Here is an 18,379-nt window from a genome sequence, read left to right on the forward strand (position 1 = left end):
CAGCCTCCGGGCGGGAGGGTCTGCGAGGGGCCCCGCCCCGTCTTAGTGCTGCCCCACCTTGGCTGTGCCTCTTGCTCCCAGAAGCCTCCCTGGGTACACCAGTGTCCCAGAGCCTCCCAAGTCGTCCCCTCCCAGGTCATGACCTGTATTGTCAGGAGGCACCGTCCTGACAGATGGAACATAAAGAAGAGACCCTTGTGGGGGGTCAGAATAGTGAGTGGCAATTAGTGAAGTGGTTCTGATGGAATGGGGCTTCCAGAAAGGCAGTCCGACACCTGCCAGCCAGCATTGGGCCCTGTCACAGCTTCTTCACAGGGACCAGGGGTCCAGCTCATTGGTCCCTTGAACTGGTCAGATGCTGGTGAATCTGAACTTTAGTAGGTGAGCTATAAATAGTGTGATTATTGATTTTTTTAAGTGTCAGGGCAGTGCGTGTGAGGGGCACAGCTGCCCTTTGACAGCGCAGCTGTTCTTTCCGTAATTTGAGAGCTGGCCCAGGTATGGATTGAAGAGGGAGCGGGGTATTTTTCTTTACTTGGCTCTAGCCAGGGGTGTGCAAACCTTTTGACTCGAGGGCCACAATGGGTTCTTAAACTGGACCGGAGGGCCGGAACAAAAGCATGGATGGAGTGTTTGTGTGAACTAATATAAATTCAAAGTAAACATCATTACATAAAAGGGTACGGTCTTTTTTTTAGTTTTATTCATTTCAAACGCCGTAGTTTGCCCACTGCTGCTCTAGACACACCTGTCTTTTCAAACCAGGCGCCTCTAACGATGTGGGAAAGAACAGAGCTCTTACATAATTCTTTAGTTACATGTGTGTGTCGTCTTTGTTGTATTTGGCTTATGAAACAAACGTTCTAGAAGATTTCCTTCAGGATTGGGAAGCTATCCCACTGGGAGTTTTCTGTGGAAACTTGCAACAAATAACCACCTCCTCTGCTATACTGCGACGAAGCAATTTTTCAAAAGCAGGTGTAAATAATGGCAAAGTGAAAAACTTCCACCTTTCAAATCAATATTCCGCTCTTATTCCGGAGGTGAGGATTACTACAGCATGTTGAGCTGGTCAGATGCTTGGTAAATAATAAACACAAAGAAAACAAGTGAGCCATTGATGGCAAAATCTGCCTGATCGTTCCGAAAAGGACCTAATAAGTAAATAGTTATAATCAAGTCATACTGTTTAGAGTTTGTAAATAAAAGAAAAAGAGCATTAATACCTGGGCTTTTAGCTACAGCTCAGCCAGACTCAATTAGGGAAGTTCCGGTTGCTGTGGTCCTTTGCCGTTTGCTTCTGCCACTGTCCTGGGCAGCAGGTCCTCTTCACAGCGGCTGCCAGGGGCGCTGTCTGCCCCGCGGTGCGTGTCCCCCGGTCTCTGCAGACTTTCTCAGGAAGGTGCGCCGATGAGCCCATACAGCTCATGTTCCTGTTGGCTTTAAAGAAATCAAGACCCAGGGTTTTGTTGGTGCTCCTGGCCTTCTCATGCCTCCGTCAGTAGTTTACACACCTGTGTGTTAGATTTCTGTACTAAAATCCGTGCTACGGGAGCACACAGTTGTCTGTGAGCACTGCCATCATTTCACAACTGTAAACTGGACCACATTTTTATGTAACATGTGCCATACATGCCCTAGAACAGTGGTCCTCAACCTTCTGGCCCTTTAAATACAGTTCCTTATGTTGTGACCCCCAACCATAAAATTATTTTCGTTGCTATTTCATAACTATAATTTTGCTACTGTTATGAATCATCATGTAAATATCTGATAGGCAGGATGGTCTTAGGCGACCCTGTGAAAGGGTCGTTTGATCCCCAAAGGGGTCGCGACCCACAGGTTGAGAACCGCTGCCCTAGAAGGCTCACTTTTGCCAAAATGCTCAAATCTCTTTCACGATTGCTTTCCCCTCGGTGCCTTCCTGTCATCTTTCTCTCCTCGCTCTTTCCGTGGCACGCTAGGATCTGAGTGTTCAGGGTGTCTGGCCATGGAGCTGTGGAGCTGGCGAACTGCAGATAGTATGCGCCTCAGCATGCCCATCAGCTGGAGCAGCTCCCTGGGCCGGTCTTGAGGGAGGGCAGCGCTCTAGAGATCCCACAGTCCCTGGCCGCCTGTGCCTCTGACATGGGAACGTGCTGGTGCCTGAGAGCAAAGAGAATGCAATTACGTCGGATTCACATGTTTTAAAGGATGAACGTACACCTATTGATGTGCAAATGGTGGTACTTTGCATGTCAGGGTCTGACATTTAAAGACCAACTGAACTTACAAGGTGGCACTATAAGTGAATGTTACGCTACTTGGTCGGCATGTTGCCTTGCTGCAGCCTTGACCCATGCGGTCTAAGTTCCAGAGACAGCTAGTCTCCCCACCTTGGTCGAAGCAGATGCCCAGGCTGAGCACAGGACGTGTGTGGGCATCAGGGGAGCCAGCCACCGTGAGCAGCAGCCCAGAGCTGGCTCGGCCGGCAGGACACCAGGTGGTTTTCCCAGGAATGGACTGCCTAGAATAGTACCCTTTGCATTCCCCAACTTGATTCTTGGGTTGTTTCAATAAGACTTTTGAGAAATATAATTCATGCACCATACAATTCACCCACATATTCACAGAGTTGTACACATCACCAAAATCGATAGAACATTGTCATCATCCCCAAAAGAAACCCTGCACCCTTCATTGTTCATTCTCATCTCTCCTTGCCCCCAGCCTGCGGCCCCACGCTAATGTTTCTGTCTCTGTAGACTTGCCTATTCCGGGCTTCCATTAATATGTGACTGTTGTGGCTGGCTTCTTTTCAGTTAGCAGGTATGTTCAGTAATGTGTGTTTTAGCATGTATCAGCGCGTCTTTTTCTTTTGTCACCAAATATTTTCAGTTGTATAGATAAACCACATGTGTTTATTCATTCATCTGTTGATGGACATTTGGATTGTTTCCACTTGTGGGCTGTTGTGTATAATGCTTCTGTGAAGACGTTTTGTGTGAATGTGTGTTCACTTTTCTTGGGTCTGTATCTAGGAGTGGAATTGCTGGGTCACATGGTAACTCTGTTTAACCTTTAAAGTTTTAACAGCCAAACTACCCCAAAGTTACCGCACCATTTTATATCCTCCCACAAGTGTATGAGGGTTCCAGTTTTTGTTCATCCTTGCTAACTCTTGTTATTGTCTCTTCTATTTTCGCCATCTTCTTGGGTATGAAAGAATATCTCATTGTGCTTTTGATTTTCATTTCCTTGGTAACATCATCATGTTGGATACCTTTTCATGTGCTTATTGACTACTAGTGACCCAGCGCGCAAAATCACACAAGACCCGGGACTCCCCCAAGTCCCCCTGGCGCTGCAGGACCCAGAGTCAAGTCCCCGCCCACCACGCGTGCCTCGCTGCGCACGCAGCCTCCTGGTGATCGGTCTTTGGTCGTTATGGCGTTACGACCACTGGGTTTTTGTTATATAGATTAGTATATCTTTGGAGAATGTCTGATCAGATCTTTTGCTCATTTTGAATTGCTTTATTTGTCTTTTATTACTGAGGTATAGTAATTCTTTATATTTTTTTCTATTTCTTTATATATTTTAGATACAAGTTCCTTAGCAAGTATGATTTGCAAAAATATTCTCTCTGTGGATAGTCTTTTCACTTCCTTCTTGAGATTTTTTATTGATTTTGAGAGGGAGAGGGAGAGAGAAACATCAATGTGAGAGCGAAACAACAGGCATGTGCCCTGACCAGGTAACTGAACTGGCAACCTTTCGGTGCACGGGACACACCCAAGCAACTGAGCCACACCGGCCATGGCTCTTTTCACTTGCTTGACAGTGAAGCACAGAAGTTTTCATTTTGATAAAATCTAATTTATCTATTTTTTCGTCTTTTGCTTGTATTTTTGGTATCATATCTAGGAAGCCATTGCCTGATTTAAGGTCTGGAAGACCTAGGCCTGTGTCTTCTCTAAGAGTTTCATGGTTTTAGTTCTGCCTTGAAGTCTTGGGATTTGTTTTTTTGAGTGCATTTCACTTGCTCCCCTGGGGAAGGCCCTTGGGAGAAATGGCATCAAGGAGGGAGAAGAGAGGATGGTTTTTCGTGGAACATGGAATGGCTGGACGAAGGCTGAGGGGCCCTGTCCGGTAGCAGTGTCTTTTCCCCTTCAGCTCTCAGTGCACATGGAGTCTTCTGACCACACCTCAGGGTCTCCCCGTTTCCCTCACTGCACCCCGTTAGTCCTTCCATGACATGGATATCTACACTTGCCGGTTACTGAATTTTTCTTAAACTTCCTACTGAACTGTAAGCCCCGAGAGAGCCTCTGTTTGTTTATCCTCAGTGCCCAGTACTTAATTTTTGGAGAGGACTTTTCCTGGATCTCCAGGGTTTCCGGAGCAGCAGCTACCAGTGTCCGACACGCGGTGGTTGGGACAGCGGAGCCCGTGGTGAAGCCCATGGGAGAGCCAGCCTCTGGCCACTGTGGCAAAGCCTGCAGCGTGGGGGCCCTGGGGGAATGTGGCCAGGCACGGGTCTCTTCTGAGCTTGTCAGAGGACGTACTTGTGCTCACTTCTGTGGCAACAGTAAAGTCCTTTTTTTCAGCAGCGGCCCTGTGTCACCTGTTACGAAATGGAAAAAGCAGGTGGAGGGTGCTGTCTCCTGATTGAGGCTTACACATCAGAGCGCAGCGCGCCAGTCAGTGTTGATGGAAGGAAAGCAAACTGGGCGTATTTCAAGTTCTGCCCTTTGCAGCCAGCTGACTAATGGCATTAATGTCCTTAAATAAAATAGTCTCTCCAAGGAGGGAGACGGGTTAGCATTTGCCTGAGAAGGTGCATGTGGTGGTGTGTCGTCACCTCTGCCTCGCCTCACTCCATGCACTTGCGCCCTGGCCGAGAAGTATCGCTGAGAGCGGTCCCGGGAGAGGTGGCAGAGGACCCTGTCTTGCAGCCGCTGCCGCTCAGGTTATCACTGGGGACAGCCGGTTACAGACAGTTGACAGGCAGGTGAGGGCGAGGGACGGACTGAGCAAGGTCAGTGCGCGCCCTTGAGAAAGAGCCAGGGCCTCTGCTGCCTCCTTTGTTGTCTTAACCCCGGGCTGGGGATTTATTAACCTGGCTCTGTGGCAGCAAATAGAGTGGCTTTTAATTTCCTTTAGTTAGAGAAATAATGTTACAATTGCAACCGTTTGAGGATAAGAATGAGTAAGGTGAGAGAAAAAATGGGAAGTGCTAGGATCAAAGTAAAATGTTGGAAATCTATCCTTTTCCGCTGACGACTCTCCTATCTTTTCTCAGGAGAGGGAGCAGATGAGCCACACTGGACCAGCAGAGACGCCCCAAACAAAACACTTGCTGGAAATACTGTCTGTCCCGGCTGCCTTCCCACTCATGGCTGCCCGGCAGGCTTCCCTTACCAGCAGTAAGCTCACTTTAAAGCAAAGTTAAATCTAATTTAAGGACGCAAATTGAAAAAGCAGGTTTGTTTACTGCAGTGCTAGACTTATTAACTCACAAAAGCCATGAGCCTTGTCTTTCTGTTTACACTTATAAAATGGATCTCTAAGTGAGGTTTAATGGGCCTCCCAGATCATGTTCCCCAGGCAGACTTTTCCTCTTCAGCAGTAAATTCTGAAATCAAAAGGACTAGAAAGAAAGGGGAGCGCTTCCTGTCATAAATGGGATGGGTGGCATTCTTCAAAGCATTTTACAGCTTCCAACTGTGCATTCTCATTTCAGAGTAGCTGGAAAGCATTCTGAGATGTTTAAAGTGGTACATTCACTGAGAAACGTTTATCAAGCACGAACTGGGTCCCAGGCATTGGGACAGGGCCGGGGACAGCCCACAGGCCCTGGCCCCGCTCTCCCAGGCTTGACCCTTAGTGTAAACACAGGAGCAGGCGAACGAGGAAGCAGGCAGTCCCGAGAGCACTGAGCTGGAGGACTGTCAGGCGCACTCTGAGGTAGTGACGGTGCAGGGACAGGCGGGGATGGTGACCTCCCGGCCAAAGAGGTGCTCATTCGACTGCGTGGTGTGCTGGATGAGGTGGGGCCCCATGGTGACCGCAGGCCTCCTTGTCCCTTTTGTCTGCTGGCCCCTCACAGCCTCCTTCTGAAGGTTGTTAACCATTTAACCATTTTGGAGCTTTCTGGAGTCATGAGACCAAAGGGCTGAAGGGGCTGGAGTGCATTAGCAGGAGGGAATACCCTGCAGTGTTGTGAGTGTCTGTGGACTGAGTAGTCACTCCAGCTGTGGCCAGTGGAGAGAAAGGAGAACACAAACAATGAGTTCGCTGCTGCTGCGAAGTCAGAATGAACTCGGTTGAATGGCTGGTTCATTGGGTTCTCTGGGTAAAGGTACCTGTTACCATTTTTAAACATTTAAAACTAAAGCAAGGGAAGCAGTGCCTATAGGAGACATGGGTGCTTTTAAGCAGGGCAGTGAGTGTGAGCGAACCGAACCCCGGGTCCAGGGTTGCAGTGGCCGGAGCAGCGCGCGCGCTCACTCTCCGTGACCTTGGCCGCCGCCTGCTCTTTCTGGCTGCAGAGCCCGGACGGGTGCTGGCTGTGAGAAGTTACTACAGCTGCTGTCGTCGTCTGCCTACAGCACTGTCTGCTCACCCTCTGACTCCATTACTCCTCAGGCACAGGACTCTTCCAGAAGACACTGGGCTTCAAACTTCACCTCCAGGAACCCAAGGAGTTCCCTATTTCACAGTTTTCCTGCCCGGCCTGGAGAGTGAAGCTGCTTGAAGAACCCACTTGTAGTCTTCTCTTTACTGTCTTACATACTGGGGTTTCAGATTACATTTTTATTAAAAGTTAGAATTACATTTAAGAAGTGTTTGAAAACCACCTCAGAAATTAGTTTATTAGATGATAATTTTTAGAAGTAGCTTCATGCAAAATGATCTAAAATTGAAGTTAAAAAACAAACCTTTGGGTTAAAAGCTATCAAGTGCAGTGAGAGTTGTCATGTGTTAATAAATGTGGGGTCTGGGGTGTGTGGGGATTCCAGAGGGCACCTCTCTGGCATGGACAGACTGGGCGTGAGCTGGGGTGGGGGCTCCTCTTCCTCAAAGTCAGGGTGACACCCAGGCCTGTACCTGTGTGCGTCCCAGGCCCGTGGCCGGCGGGAGACGCCGTGGTAGGAGGAGTGCTGGAGCACGTGCTCGTGCAGGCGGAACGTAACCCACAGAGCAGGGACTCCGGCCGCATTCAGGAGCACCCTTGTGTGCTCCTGGCAGGACCGGGCTGAAGCTGGGGAGCCAGCTCCAGAGCTCCCGTGCCCGCACGCTGGTAGCTTGGGGTTAGGCGTAGGCTGGCGTGCCACTGCCTGTGCTCACACTCTGGGAGCCGGAGCATGGGTCTCCGAGGTAGAGCGGCGTCAGACTGGAGCCATGGCCAGGCCATCGCTTACACATTGTCCAGGCTGCTTTTGTGATAGGACAGCTAATGAGCAGAAAAAGCAAAAATGCTCACTCTCTGGCCGTTGACAGGCAACACTTGCTGACCGTCACCATCCTGGAGTCTAGCAGACCACTGGATCTGCATCCATTAAAATGCCTCGGGATGAAGGGGTTGAGGTGCGAGTGGGGTGGTCCTTTGGCAGTTTTCTTCCCCTATTTCCAGGAGAGAGCGATGAATGTGGGGGAGCCCGTGGTTACATCAGCGATGCCGTTGTCACCTCGGAATCAGGTGGTTTGGGAACACATGCCCCCACACGGCAGGTGCCATTTGTAAGGCACTCTCGGACATCCAGTCCTCCCTTCACCTGGACTGCCTTTCTGAGCCCGTGGTTCGGCTCAGCCCAGCCTCTGGGCAGTGAGAATGTCTTCAAATGGCACATATGCCATGTGACAGAGGCTGACGCTGGCACGAGGCAGAGCCATCTGTCTTTACAAATAGTTTGAAAAATCCCAGGCCCCAGGCCCCAGGCCCCTGGTGTACTTCCCAGGGGTGCCTCGAGAAGTCCCAGCTCCCTCAGGCCTCTAGGCCCCTCCCTGGTGGTGCCCCACTTCCTCCGCTCTGTCCCTGCAGGAGTCTGCTCCGAGTCCTGCCCCGACCCTTCCCTCCGCACATCCAGGGCCGCCCCTCCAGCAAGCAGCAGCCCTGACAGGCACTCGCTCCTTATTTCACCAGTTAACAAACAGCTCTTAGAAGTAATATTCCCCAGCTTTATCAATTCAATAAAAATGAACTCTGAATTAGGAAATAAAGCCGACGCATGCGGCTCCTGCTAAGATGAAAAGCACTTCCTGTGTGGGAGTTCCTAGTCTAGCCCTTGCTCGGCAACCGGTCAGTTCTCACAACCGGGCTGGGCCTGGTGAGAGCAACCGGCCCAGCGGACAGGGCTGCTGGGTTAGACCCGGGCACTGCTCTGTGGGTCAGGAGGTCAGTTTAGTAGGTCACCAGCCAGCATAAGGAACAGAAATAGAGAGTGTGTGCATGTGTATATACATAAGTGTCGCCTGCTCTGAATGTATTTGGAGCGAATGAGCCACCAGCCTTGTAGTTAGAGGCCTATGTGTTTCTGCAGAATTCCTCTTGGGTACCCAGGCCATCTGCCTACCCAGGTCTCCCAGATGACGGAGGCCTGTTATCACAGACATACTGTCCTGGCGGAGTCCCTGCTGTGGGGCAGGGGGACACGGTCCAGGTGCAGCTCAGGGGTCATTGAAGGATTTTCATTCTACTATCAAATGTGGGTCTGGCATGAATCGGCTTCTGCAAACATTCTTCATTCTCCCCCCTGAATTCTGAGACTCCCGTCTGCACCATTTGCTTTGCTGGGTTCCCATCCCCTTTTGCTCAGAGAGGCTTCAGAAACCTGGAAACTTGTTAAGTCCATTTACAGGGGCGGGTGAGTGCCGCTGTGTTACAGCCCCGCTGTGCACGGAGGGCAGCACCCAGTCTTCAGTGTCCCTCAAGCAGAAACGTTGAGAAGCAGATCGCAAGCTGATTTTTATTAGTGTTCACATGTGCACTCCTGTGTGCGTACATCTGTGTATCACAACTTCATTGGGACTTAATGGGAAGAAACGGGCCTCCACCCTCCTTTTTAAAATCTTTATTGTTGAATAAAGTATTATATATGTCCCTCTTTTTTCCCCCATTGACCTCTTCCAGCCCGCCCCCGCCCCCACCCCAGGTACATCCCCTTCATTAATCATCCCTCCTTACTCGTGTGCCAGGCACTATGCTAATAGTTCGCACATGTTCCGGAACCTTCAGCACGGCTCTGTGTACTGGGGGCACTCTGGTCCTGGCACTGGATGGCGGGAGACGGGCCAGGCCCAGCTGCTATCTGCACTGAAGGCTCAGTGACGGGCACATCCTTGGGAAGCCAGGCTCCAAGTGCCCTGGGAGGGGCGCCACAGCCCGGCCTCTCCCTTCTGCACCGTCCCTTCTCCTCCTCTTCCCCTCGCGGCCCCACGCCCTGCACCCCTGCCTGCCTCTTTGCCCTTCTCGTCTTTGCCCTGCTTCTGCCCAGCCTGACTGTGTGGATGGTGTTCAGCTAAGGCGTTGGCTGACGCGAGGCGAGGCTTTTGTTGGAGATCTCTAGCATGAGTTGAGAGTGACTTCGTGAATTTGAGTTGTAGTTGAAAAAGTCATTAAATTTCTCAGCCCTGTTGAGACAGAAGGGTGATAAAACGTGTGTACAGCGGGATTCGGTCCGTGTGGACATAGTGTGTACACAGGGTCTTCTTGAGACTGAATGAGGGGACTCGAGAGTGGCAGCCGGCGCCTCGGGCTCCAGCGCTGCTGTAGGTGTGCGTGGAGGTTATTTTCCATCGCACCGAGGAAGTGAGAAACGTTGCCTCCTCACCCAATAATTTCCCGGAAAATAAAGAAGCGCAGATATGCAGAGCGGACAGCCGTCCTCAAGAGGCCTGCTTCTCAGTTCTCCGGCTGAGGCTCCCACACTGGACCTCGCCTTCCCCGTGGCCAGCGCGGGCCCCGTGGTGTCTTCTGAGCGTCCTGCTGTGGAAACGGTGACGCGCCCTCAGCTCTTAGGTGATGAAGGGCCTGCTGTTTGCTCTTTGGTGAGCAGGGGAGGCTGGGCACCCTGTAGCCTTCAGGGGTCAGGAGACTAGGTCTCTTATTAATTGTGAGAATACACTGTTTTTAACAGGCGTGGCAGTGCCTACTCCATATTGATGTGAAGAGCCTCTTTCTGTGTCTTGTCCCTGGAACTTCTTTCACTTGTGAGGGGGCCGGGGGGGGGGCATCCCACCCCCACCTGCCCATCCGGGGGTCTGATTAATGCTGAGTTATTTCTGTATGTGTACAGACAGGCTGGAGGGAGCACAGGAAGGGACAATGACAGGCTAACACCTCCATTCTCAAAATCTGGGCTAAAAAGTGAATTTCCCCCAAGTTGTAGAACGAGAAAAAGCAGTCGTTGTCAAAGGCACAGTGTGATCAGGATTTGAATCAGTTCAAACATTTTGAAGCTGACAGAGGCTTTGGGTACCGTCCATGACCCACTAACAGCTGGTGCGGTGTGAGAGAGGGCCCAGAGCCGTGGCGAGCAGCATCCTCGTCTCTAACTGTCCCTCCCACCGGTGGCCACGGGTAACCTCCGTTCCCACAAACGAGAGTCTGCTGGTGCTTGGCAGGATGTGGGTTCTGGGTGTTTAGATGACCGTGAGTTGGGATAAGACGAGGGGTAGAGGCCCCCTTTGCAGTCTCTCCGGTGCGTGGCCTGGACGTGAGTTGTGGGAGTGGGGTCTGGTGGTTCTAATGGCTTCCTCCGATGGATGTGTGAGGAGCTGACTTCTCTGTTCACGTGTTCTTTCCGCTCAGAACAGTTCCGGGCTGCCCTTGCCCATTTATGGTCTGTTAGTTTCTGTTGCTCGCACAGGAAAGAGCGTTCTATTGAAGATGGGAAGATTGCTGCAGCCCATCTCGTCCGAGCAGCTTCCCTTTCGTGGTGATGCCCCAGGCTGTTAGCTCATTCCCGTGCACCTCTGAAATTCCCCCCTGGATGTAAAAGCTCATTGGTATCCCGTCCTTACAGATTCAAAGGACCTGGCTGCCCACAGCCAAGGGCAGCGCCACCAGAGTCCCCGAATTAACACTGTCGGGAGCACAGTGTAGCCCCGGGAAGGGTTCTTTCCAAAAGATTTGTTTCTTTCCTTCATTCCTAATTGCATGTAAATCTGTTTGTAGTAGATTAAAGGAGAGACCTGGCCAGGCTGGTGGGTAATGATAAAATCTACGGGGGACCCGGCCAAAACGTTGAAATGGCTTGTATTTTACTGTTGGCACCAATGGGTTCCTTCAAAGGCCAGGAAAACAGAGTGACAGAAGGCGGCTTTTCCAAATGCACACAGTCCCTTCCATGTGTAGCCAGCGTGGATCACAGGTGGACCAACATGGTCAAAGCTACCTGAGCATTAAGGTCTATTTTCTAAATACGGATTACCACATAACGACTCTGAAAACCAAATCCAGGTGGGATTTCCATGTGAAGAACGCGCCTCAGGGCTGAGAAATGCCAGGGCTCTGCCGCTGTCATCGAGGCAGTCAGGGCTGGGTCTCACCTCCACATCGTCTGTAGGGGTGTGTGTGAGGGAGGGGGTGCTGGCAAAGTCTTTAGGAAAGTGTCTTTACCAAACAGCACCCACCTTGAGCTCATCTGTTTTCCGCATGTTGTACAAACCTGCAGTGCGAGCTACTTGCATCTCCTTGGTCTTCTCCCTGCTCACACCCCCGCCCCCCGCCTTCTCCCCCCTTCCCCCCCCCCCCCCAGCCATCCCAACCCCCCAGGAGGCGCTCTGCCTCTTCTCAGGAATGTGGAGAGTGTTGTCCGGCCTCCCTCTCTTGTAACCATCAACAGCTTTGAACCATATCGGTTATTGCAGGAAGTGAAGTTGTGGTTTCAAAGGAAACCTTCATGGACAGCCCAGTGGGCAGCGTACCTGCCGCCTGGCCAGGGATGTGCCTTTAGTTTCTTAGCTGCATTTTTCGTTTACCTGTCATTTTGCAAAATCTTTAAAAACATCACAACACCCAACTGAAACATGTACTTTCCTCCCCTGAAGTTGACCAACAGTCCTCCTAATGAGGAACATGGTTAAATAAATTTAAATGAAATTTAAAGCTGAAAGTGCCAACAATGTTAATACACTCCAAAGAGTACAGTAGTCCCCCGTTATCTGTGGTTTCAGTTACTCGTAGTCAACTGCAGTCTGAAAACATTAAATGGAAAATTACAGAAATAAACAGTTCTTACGATTTAAGTTGCATGCCATTCTGAGTAGTATGATGAAATCTCGAACCCTCTCGCTCTGCCCCCCACCAGAACGTGACTCATTCCTTTGTCCCCTGTCTCCAGGCCGCACAGGAGCATTCCCCGCACATGGGTCACTGGCGGCCTCTGCAGTCAGGCCACTGAAACGGCACCTCCCGGTGCGGTGCTCCCTGGCCAGAGCTCGGAGCTCGGAGCTCGGAGCTCGGAGCTCGGAGCGGGGTGCCACAGCTCGCATCCCCCAGAGAGGAGCCGTGTGGAGCTTCCTTCGTGTAAAAACATGAAAGCTCTCAACTTAGTAAGGAAAGAAAGAAATCATAGCTGAGGTTGCTGAGATCTGTGGTAGGAACGGATTTTCTATTTTTGAAATTGTGAAGATGGAAAAGAAATTTGGGCCAGTTTTGCTTTTGTGCTTCAGACTGCAAAAGTTACAGCCACCGTGTGATAAGTGCTCAGCTGAGGTGGCCAAGGCCTTAAACTTGATCATAGCCCATCCTCTCTGAGGTTTCAGGCATCACGGGTCCTGCCGCGCGCGCGCGCGTGCACACACACACACACACACACACACACACACCCCGCCCCCCAGGATAAGCGAGGACGCGGACACAGAAGGCTCTGAGTCTGAAACTCCTATGGCCAAGGGAACCTGCCGGTGTGTTGCTTACGGGGTTTTCTCTCGTTTGTGAAGGTTCGCCATCGGTGGTGTGAACTCGTCGTCAAGCACAAATACACAACCGCGTACAAAACCGTGGAGAGGTTCCTCCAGGAGGACCAGGTAGGTCGTCCTCACAGCTCAGGTTCCGCCGGTGCTGCTGCCGGCTGTCCGGGACCCAAGGATAACAAATACTAAAACATTTTTCCAAAGGCTGAAGGGTTGGTAGGAGCAGATTCTCCCTTGAGAGCTCAGTGTCCCTTAACGCACTGAGCCCTGGTCCTCAGAGGCACCATTGGTTTCACCTGGGGTGGCCGTGACCAAGTGAGGCCTGTGCAGACTTCACGGCATCACAGGCCTCGGGTCCAGGGTGGCTCAGTCATGCTGGTGCATATCTGTCCTCGCTGGTCCTGACTTAAAGCCTGTGAGAAGGCGAGATGGGGAGCCCAGCCGAGGGAGCAGTCTGTCTGTCTGTCTGCACCTGTCACGCCAGACAGGCCCGTGCTGAGTGTCTTTCCTGCAAGAACTTGCTCCCTGCTCACCAGAGGAAAGTGGGCATCCTCCCGGGAGCCCACAGGAAGCGTGTGTGGGTGGCCATGTTTGGGGATGTCCTCCGTGCCACTCTGCACCCACCCACACTTGTCCTGGCGTGGCTGTCCGTGGTGGGACGTGCCACGGGGTCTGTGTGGCTGGAAGGCAGCCTGCAGCTCGGCCCGTGGGCTTGACCAGTGTGTGCCTACGAGCGAGCTTCCTGCCCAGCCATGGCCGACGGCATGGAGCGTGTTCCAGTCGGCGGAGAGCGGGGGCAGGGCAAACAAAGGAGCTTTTGAGAGGGCCTGAGTGTGGGGGGCTGCCAGCACGGAAGGGCTTGTTATTCCCACAAAGAAAAATGCATGACTTTGTACCAGAAGAAATGTCACATTTGCACAGTGGAGCAGGAGGTGTTTGGAAACAGAGTTTAGTATAAGGAGGACAAAATGCAAGAGAAAATTAAGGTCTATTTGAAAACCAGAGTTAACTGCAATATACTTAGAACCATCAACTTTTCTAAATACGGATTACCACATCTCAGCCTTTACAGGAAAGAAATTGTGAGCCTCTAACTAGACAAGTTTTTGTCTTGCACTGTCTTTGAGGTCCTTCTCTTAATTTGCCCCAGCAGAGGGGATCCATGGCACAGCCAAGCGTGGAGAGAGGAGGCAGAACCCTAGGGGTCTTGGGTCTTCAGAGCATAATTGGCTGTTTTTAAAACTGTAGGAAAAGTGCAGACATAGGTCTTCGCAGCATTGTGTCTGGAACAGAAGAGCCGGTGTTTGCCGCAGTGGAGGGACCGCGGTCGGCTCCGCTGAAGCAGTGGGCACCTTCCCAGGTGGCGTGATGCTGCTGCCTGCCTGTGGCTGCGAGTGGCATGGTGGTCTGCGTGGCCCAGCCGTGCCGAGGGCCACCTGTCCTGGGAAGGAGCGATGTCTTGTGACATGCACACAGCACCTCGGTGCTGCCGTCAGCTGTACCGAGACCCCCTCTCCTCCAGAGCACGGCCATCGCTAGGGAAACGCTCACTGTCACCACTTGGTCATCAGTTAAATCACCACGGTTCTGCTGATGGAACTGATAGCTGAGAATTCCTTAGAGTTTCAGTGAAAGCAAGAAAGAGGAGTTGAAGACTACGGTTCCTCAAGTACAGCTGTTCAACTGTCGTATCTTTTCTGAGGTCTCCTGTGATTTCTGGACCAGCACGTTTGTGTGAAACAAACTGACACTGCAGGTGTGGACACATAATTTCTTTGTCTCATGCTCTCTGGCCTCTGCCCCTGCAGGCCATGGGCATCTACCTCTACGGGGAGCTGATGGTGAGCGAGGACGCCAGGCAGCAGCAGCTCGCCCGCCAATGCTTCCAGCTGACCAAGGAGCAGATGGACAGATGCTCAGCCCAGGTGGTGGCCGAGATGCTGTTTTAAAGAGGTAAACTCCCCCATTCCTTGCCCCATTGTCGTTTCTAACCAGATTTCTCATAGGAGCCACATAAATGAAGAACCAAACAGTGATCCCAGAGCACCCGCATAAGTCAGTCCTCTGCCCCAGCGTGGGCGCCTGGGAGGGGCCCCAGGGGCAGAGCTGTCCACCCAGGCAGGACAGCTCTCCTTGGCACAGTTTTGGCCACTTCAGCTTTATCACTTGTAGTAACAGGAGTTGGGGGAGCACATCGTGGGGATGGTTAGGAGGGAGACTGAGAAGCCCAGCACGGGTGCTGGCCCCTGGCCTCCAAGGTGAAGGCTGACGCGGGAGTGCGTGGCCAGTGGCCAACTCCTGGGCTGCGTGAGAATGGCGCCATCGCTCAGGTTGACCCTGCTGACCTGGGAGGCTGGGGGGAGGTCCTCCCGCCAAAGCCCGCCCCTGGCCTCGGGGCTGCGTCCGCAGGCAGGCTTGCGGAGCTGGGCAGGCTCTCCCAGGCTCAGGTGGCAGGGAGTCCTGAGTTATTTGAATTGCTTTTCCTGTTAATTGTGCTTGGAATTGACCTGTGGAGATTTACATCCTAGCGGTTAGGCTTTCTGTGGAGAGCTCTGCATTTAAACAGTAATTTAGCAACGGTCAGGAACATCTCGAAGCAGGACTGTGGGATTGTAAGTGTGTTGTTTCTCTCTAACAACCATCATTTCTAGGTCTGTTTTTCTTCCAGGTTTTACATGCTATAAATAGGGTATGTCTAATCTTGTATCCTTTTAAAAATGTGACAATAGAGCTCAGTCATTTTTCATGTTATATGGCTTCTCTGTAAATATAATTTTAATGGATATTTAATATTTTATGTTGGTCTTCTTAACCCATTGTTGGACGCTTAGTTTGCTTCTGTCTTGGAAAATCATTTTTGTCCAGGATATTTAAGAACCTTACTTACTGGAAAGCAGTCTAATAATGCTGAGGAGGAACACCTTTCTGAGGCGCGCACCAACCAGGAGAGGCGAGGCACTGTGCTGGGAAAGGAAATGGTAGGAGTAGCTGCAGCGATTGAGCCTCTAGTAGTGAGACAGCTATGTGCAGACGACCCCAACAGCATTCCCAGGCGGCTCCAGGCCCTGGTCATGGATGGGCCAGTTTACAAAAGAGAGCAGTTATCTTGTTGCCACCCTCCTATAGTAAACAGTATAAGTCATATTTCTCTTTCGATGTTCAATTTCATGGGGAGTTTGTGTTTCTTGAAGTGTGTGAAACTGCCCTGGGCAGACTTCCTTGCCCGTCCTGTTTTCAGCCGTGGGAACCACAGTGGGCACTCGGCTCTCACGACTCTGGTGCAGTTCTTGCCTCAAGCAGGCAAAGGAGTGGGCCTGGCGAGGAGTCTGCTGTTTTCTCGTCTCCCTGTCCTTCCCCTTCCAGATGAACTGGGGGTCACATGCATCCCTTCTGCCTCCCCCCCCCCCCTCAGTTAAGACCAGGGAGTTGCACCTTCCAGCAGACATCCCTGAGCCCAGGGGGGCAGGAGGGCCAGCCGTCTCCACCAACCCTGCTGGCGGCTTGTCGGTGCATTTCCTAGCTTGTGTTCCAAAACTGCACTGGCATTTGTATGGGCATCTCAGTCCTTTGGTTTAAAAAATTGTTCCTCTAGGACAGCACCGAAATGAATGACAAAAAAATAAAACCATGTGGTAGTGAGGCCGGCCTGGTGGTGACGTCGTCGCCTGGTGACCAAGGACCAGGTGTGTGCGGTGTGGGCGCGGCACGCAGGCACGGCGGCTCCAGAGTGCTCTGGCTGCTTGGGTTCCTGGCATGCTGATTTGTGACTTAAGATTAAAATCACATTGCCAGGGATTACCACGCAACCACGACCTTGGCTGCTCTCCAGAGCCAGAGCCGCTCGCTCTCTGCAGTGGGAGAACGATGCACGTGGTAGCTCTTCTCCGGAAACAGAAGAAGCCAGCAGCCACGAAGACGCTCCCGCCCCCGTTGTGCCCAGCGGAGACCTCTCTGCCGAGGTGCAGAGCTTAGCTGATTGGTGAACAGTGACTGGTTTCCGCTTTGTTCACAGTGGCTAAGTTCTGCACCTGAAGAGAAGGTGAGATGGGACAGTAAGGTGGAGCCGCTGGGGCAGAGGCTGCTGCTGAGCGGTCCGCTCGGGTGCGAGCCCGATTCTGGAGGAGGAGAGACCCGCTCAGCCCGACGATGCACTTTCTCTTGTCACCAGTGCAAGGAATGTACTGAGAGGCTACAGAACCATAACTAACTAGGTAGCTCTCTGAAAGGTCAAACGTGTTTTTCGCTACAAACGTTGTTCTTACAAAACACTAAAACCCAGTGCATCACAGGAGCCGAGGAGAACTGTCACACGGGGATTGCATGTGCGTGGGGCTGGGTGCGTGTGGGGCCCCTTGCTCCTCGGGGCACCGTGACTCTCTCTTGTGTTTGCAGCCCGGGTCTCTGTCTCCTGCAGCCCAGGACGCCGGCAGCTCCAGCCGAGGCACTGCTTCTACGGCTGTCGATTGGACCCGCCCTCCGGTGCCTACTGAGCTGATATCAGTTCTCATTTACACACTGGCTCAGTTCAGCAGGAACAGGAGTCGAGCCCTCGAGCAGAAAGCCTTCCTGTTCCTAGTGCCCAGAGGCTGCAACTCCACTCGGCGAAGAGGCCGGCGCGCTGGCCGCCAGACCGTGCAGCGGGCACCGTCTGTATGTCCTGTGGTGCGGCTGTGGGCAGAATCGTACAGCCCCGGGCGAGTGCGGGGTGACGCCGGCAGCGCCACTCCGGCCGTGGGGTGTGGAGGCTGGAAGCAGTTGGCGTGTGTGTGGCTCTGACATGGGCTCTCGTATCAGCGCGGCTTTCACAGCCGCGTGTGAGCTGCAAACCCGTTCTCGGGGCTGAGAGACGTGGGGTCCCCTCCTGCCCTGCCCTCGGCCGTCTCCTGAGCGGGAGGCACACGGAGGTCCCGGTTGACGGATTCCTCTGAGCGGGAGTGATTTTATTGCTGTTTCTTTGCAGGAAAGATCACAGTGAGATTCTTTCTCATAAGCTCCTAGTAGCCCTGGTGGGACCAGGATGGCGCTGACCCGGACATCAGAGGAAGGCGACAGGGCTGCTGGGCCCTCAGCGACATCGGCGTCCGCGTCTGGAGCTGCTTTCCCGCAGCTGCTCGCAGCAGAGCACACGTGAAAGGCCCATCCTCAGAAAGGGTCACCTCGTCCCCACCGAACGCGCCGCCTCCACACACTGACTGCGCGTGGGGTCAGCGTGTACGCAGCCCGCCACTGCACCGCTGGAGAGCCTGAGGCCGCGGAGGGTCCCTCAGCATGCGGCCGGAGAGTCAGGCTTCTGTGCGGAGCCAGTGAGCTCCACTCCACGGGCTTCTCTGGCTCATTTCAGAAAGTTCTGCAGAATTTTGGTCGATAGTTCTGTTATTTAGATGTTTGCCAAAATTGTAGTGCCTTTTGGTAAAAGTACGGGATAAGAACCTAAGATGTATTTAATAATAAAATGTAATGGATTAATGTTTTTGTA

At 52.3% G+C, this 18,379-nt stretch overlaps 1 protein-coding gene across 3 annotated transcripts in view; it reads left to right on the top strand.

Moving 5' to 3' along the window:
* Positions 1-18,379, top strand: part of LOC118667637 (aminopeptidase O (putative)) — a 319,523-nt gene extending 301,144 nt beyond the window's left edge. For 2 of the 3 annotated variants that reach the window (XR_004971349.1, XR_004971350.1), the window contains 4 exons: positions 12,931-13,017; positions 14,712-14,856; positions 16,496-16,586; positions 16,696-18,379. Coding sequence is in view for 1 of the 3 variants with exons in the window: in XM_036331403.1 (XP_036187296.1) it covers positions 12,931-13,017; positions 14,712-14,852 (228 nt within the window). In the remaining 2 variants the exon portion in view is untranslated. The remainder of the gene's footprint in view (positions 1-12,930; positions 13,018-14,711; positions 14,857-16,495; positions 16,587-16,695) is intronic. The other variant, XM_036331403.1, reaches the window with a different exon arrangement.

This window comes from Myotis myotis, unplaced genomic scaffold, assembly GCF_014108235.1.
Source record: "Myotis myotis isolate mMyoMyo1 unplaced genomic scaffold, mMyoMyo1.p scaffold_m19_p_12, whole genome shotgun sequence".
Classification (NCBI taxonomy): Eukaryota; Metazoa; Chordata; class Mammalia; order Chiroptera; family Vespertilionidae; genus Myotis; species Myotis myotis.